We start from the raw sequence: 3,653 nt of genomic DNA, 5'->3' as shown, positions 1-3,653 counted from the left end.
TTTACATGTTCTCCTAACAAGTAGCAGATCTCTATCCCAATTCTGGGTGGATAGTTTTATGGTTGCATCAGGAAGAGTGTCTAATGTAAAAAATCTACCAGATCAAACATGTAAACTTGTAAGTGAGGGAGCAGTTGAAATTAGCTCTGATAATGCATTATTTAACAGTAGCTAAGCTAAATTTTTGTGCTTACGTTTGACTTTACGCTCACTGGATGTGGTGCTGTGTCACTACTATTGCACTGTGTTGCTGCTACCGCTGGCACCTTGTTTTAGAAGATTTACATTTCAAATGAGTAAATTTGGCATCAGTAGTAGCTCATTGCAAAAGGAGGTAGGGCTGTTCAATATAAAGATATATATCGGATGACGATATAAAAACGTCTATCGTTTCCTATTACGCTATCGTTTGTTTCGTGGTGTCATAAAATAAACTGTTTACAGCAATATTTTTCATCGTTTTGAGGGTCACTGTAGTGGCTATATTAATTTCTTAAAGTTCTCTCTGTCTCTTATATTTAATATAACCACACTATGGCCGACAAGCGCCTGTTTTTACGTGTTGTCGTTAGCAACAATGACAGTAAAGCCAACGCGTGGCTCCACTGTCCGCTTGTTTGTTTTCCATGTAAACCTTTCACAATAAAGCTCAAGATCCTGTTGAGACTTTTCAAAATAAACTGAATCAAGTGAAAGAGTATGCAGAGAGTTTACGGATGAGAAGAAAAAAAAGAGCAGTCAGGTGCTAAAAAATAAACCTTAGACTCAAATTTGGAACGAAAATGGTGGCTGTTACAAACAAATGTCTAAAAATGTATAGTTTCATGCATCGGTTAAAACACTCGAGTCCAGGTAAAGGACGCCCAGCTGGAAAAACTTCACGCAAGTCGAGTTGCCCGAGATTCACAGAATTTACAGAAAATATAATATTTTTGTGATTTATATCGTTGTCAGGACGATAAATGTCTTATATCGGGATATTCGATTTCTCTCATATCGCACAGCCCTAAAAGGAGGATAGGAAATGCATTTCAATTATTTTACGGTAATAAATGCTGCTGTGTGCAACCATTCTGAAAATGTTCCTATATTTTTATGTTGTAGTGTTATCTTTAAAACATTAGTTTTTTGAAAATATCGTGACATCATTTTGAGGCTGTTTCCCCTCTCCTGTAGTGCATGAGCCCATCTTTTGTGCCCCTCCGGTGTGAGGCAGGCCAGTGCGGTCGACTGCTTTCTAGGGGAGACTCCTGCTCTCCCCAGTGCTCCCAGCTCACTCAGTGCTCCCAGTGCATTGCTAGGCCTCAGTGTGGTTGGTGTTCTCCTCACGGTGGCAATGGGGCTGGACGCTGCCTACAGGGAGGACTTGATGGTGAGAACAATGTTAAATGTTGAAGAAGCTGAGCATCTTAGCATGTTATGAGTGGGTTGTTTTGTTATTTATCTACATACCTCTGTTCCTTGTTTTTTCTGTCTTTCTTATTTTTCCCACAGGTGTGAGTGAGGGTGTTTGCCCTTTGACTAACAGCAGCTGGTCTTTTCTTCATTGTCCAGAGGAGGATGAATACGCCAACGGTCATCACAACTGTTCCTTTGGGAACACCATGCATTTGGGAAATGCATAGTGGGCATGCTGTAGTCTATGTTGTAGTCTATGCTGTAGTTCATAGGTTGTTGTTGTTGTTTCATAGGTGAAAACACCTTGTGTTTTATATGGGACTGCAACACATTTTTATCCTTTGCTCTCCCTTCCCACATACTTTAGTTTTATAAAAAACAGCACCTTAAGCCAAGATGGTGTTCTAACATCTGGCTGCAAAAGCACCAAAACCTATCACTGTGGGTCTCCTGCAGGCTAAATTGTTATTTGGTTTCCACGCTGCAGCAAAGTGGAGACATTTTTGTCACTGAAGATTTCAAAGGTTGTGCAGATTTCTTTGGATTAGGTTTAAAAGAACACATTTAACAAAAAATACATTTCTTTACATCCTTTTCAGCACTTGAAGGGTGTCCCTCATTTTTCCACACAAACAAACTCTTTGTCCTATATTTAGTTTGTTTGAATCTGCTCATCCTGCTCCTCACCAGATATTTATTGTTCCCTCCAGGACCACTAGAGGGCAGTACTTCAAAAAACTGAGTAGATCTGCTTCCCGTTAGTGATGGGAATTCCGGCTCTTTTTAGAGAACCGGCTCTTTCGGCTCACTAAAAAGAGCCTGCTCTTTTTAGTGAGCTGATTTACATGTTCTCTGGCCAGTGCACCGAACACAGCCTGCTCTTTCAGCTCCCAACTGGCTCTTACCTAACCAACTGGCTTCAACGTATGGAAGAAAATGCAGTCTCATGTGAAATATTGTGAGTATGTTACACGGTGGGATTTTGGAACAGTGGAACTGCCTTTATTGCCCGAAATATACACAAATTGTAGAAGGCCCCATTTTTACTTTGAGCCACCAGTTGGTAACATTCACGTGTGACTTTTGAAGACACACGTGCACTAGAGTGCATCTGATAGGCTAAACTTTATTATAAGAATTGTGAATGTAGATCAGTATTGCACTTCAGTCATTGCCTGAAAACCAGTGTTGTATGGACTGAGCTGTTCATCATGTATTTGGTATCATTTGACAGTGATCCAGATCCTCCATGAAAACTAAGCTTGAGCTTGAGGATGGCTATACTACAGTATTTCAGGACCGAATACAAAAATAACTAGTCTGTTTATTTATTTCAGACAGAAAGAAATGCCACTGAACCTTGGAATCAGTACATTTTAATACTAGTTAGTCTTTTCCTGCCAGCACTTAATAGTGGATGTTTGTAGTCTTGAGCTCTAGAACAGTGCATAGAGATTGTACATGACTTTCCTACATTTAGTACATTTAGCATATCTCTTCACAAGAAATTTGACCCCCATTGTGCCTTTTCTCAACCTGTGTGTGCCGATCCAGTGCTTTTCAGTTTCTCATGTAACAAAGTAGTGGTTTACATGTTCTCTGGCCAGTGCACCGAACACAGCCTCGCCTTGGCTGTCTTTGAGTTCAGACCTGGTCGGTGTGAAGGAAATCTCAGAGCGGCTGACTGTCCCCGATAACCCACAGCGCTTTGATCCCTGCGTCTTTGTCCTAGGTGCTGAAGCTTACACCTCCGGGAAACACAAATGGGATGTCTTTGTAGGTGACAACCCCAAGTGGATAGTGGGAGTGTGCAGAGAGTCATTGCAGCGTAAAAAGAAGTTTACAGTTGCAACAAACCGCGGTGTGTGGGCCTTAGGACTGAGCAAAGGGGTGTATAATGTAATGACGACTAAGCGTGAAGAGCTGCAGCTTCAGCAGCGACCTGAAAAGATTCGAGTCAAGCTTAATATAGAAAAGGGAGAGGTGTCATTTTGGGATGGAGGGTTAGGGAAGCACCTGGTCACACTTACATACAAGTTTGAAGGTGCGATATTTCCTATTTTTGGTCCCGGCCTCCATAGCTCGCCCATGGCTCTGGTTCCAGGAAAAATAGCTATACACATGTCAACAACCCAAGATAAGGTTATTGACGTGAAGATGCAAGATTGAAAATCAATGATGAAAAACTTTTAAAAGCAAGAGAAACTCGACAAGCCTTTATCAGTCGATCAGGGGCAACGAGAACATCAAAAAAA

General features: G+C 41.3%; 1 protein-coding gene across 1 annotated transcript in view; it reads left to right on the top strand.

Moving 5' to 3' along the window:
- The window catches only part of trim35-28 (tripartite motif containing 35-28), a 6,351-nt gene extending 2,704 nt beyond the window's left edge, over window positions 1–3,647 (top strand). The window contains exons 4-5 of the mRNA XM_013911606.1: window positions 1,217–1,372; window positions 2,983–3,647. Coding sequence (XP_013767060.1) covers window positions 1,217–1,372; window positions 2,983–3,567 — 741 coding nt within the window. The 3' untranslated portion in view covers window positions 3,568–3,647. The remainder of the gene's footprint in view (window positions 1–1,216; window positions 1,373–2,982) is intronic.
- Window positions 3,648–3,653: the final 6 nt, after the last annotated feature.

Source organism: Pundamilia nyererei, unplaced genomic scaffold (genome assembly GCF_000239375.1).
Source record: "Pundamilia nyererei isolate P.nyererei 1_Seehausen unplaced genomic scaffold, PunNye1.0 scaffold00067, whole genome shotgun sequence".
NCBI lineage: Eukaryota > Metazoa > Chordata > Actinopteri > Cichliformes > Cichlidae > Pundamilia > Pundamilia nyererei.
Note: the sequence above shows the minus strand (reverse complement) of the source record. Positions and strands in the feature narration are given on the sequence as shown.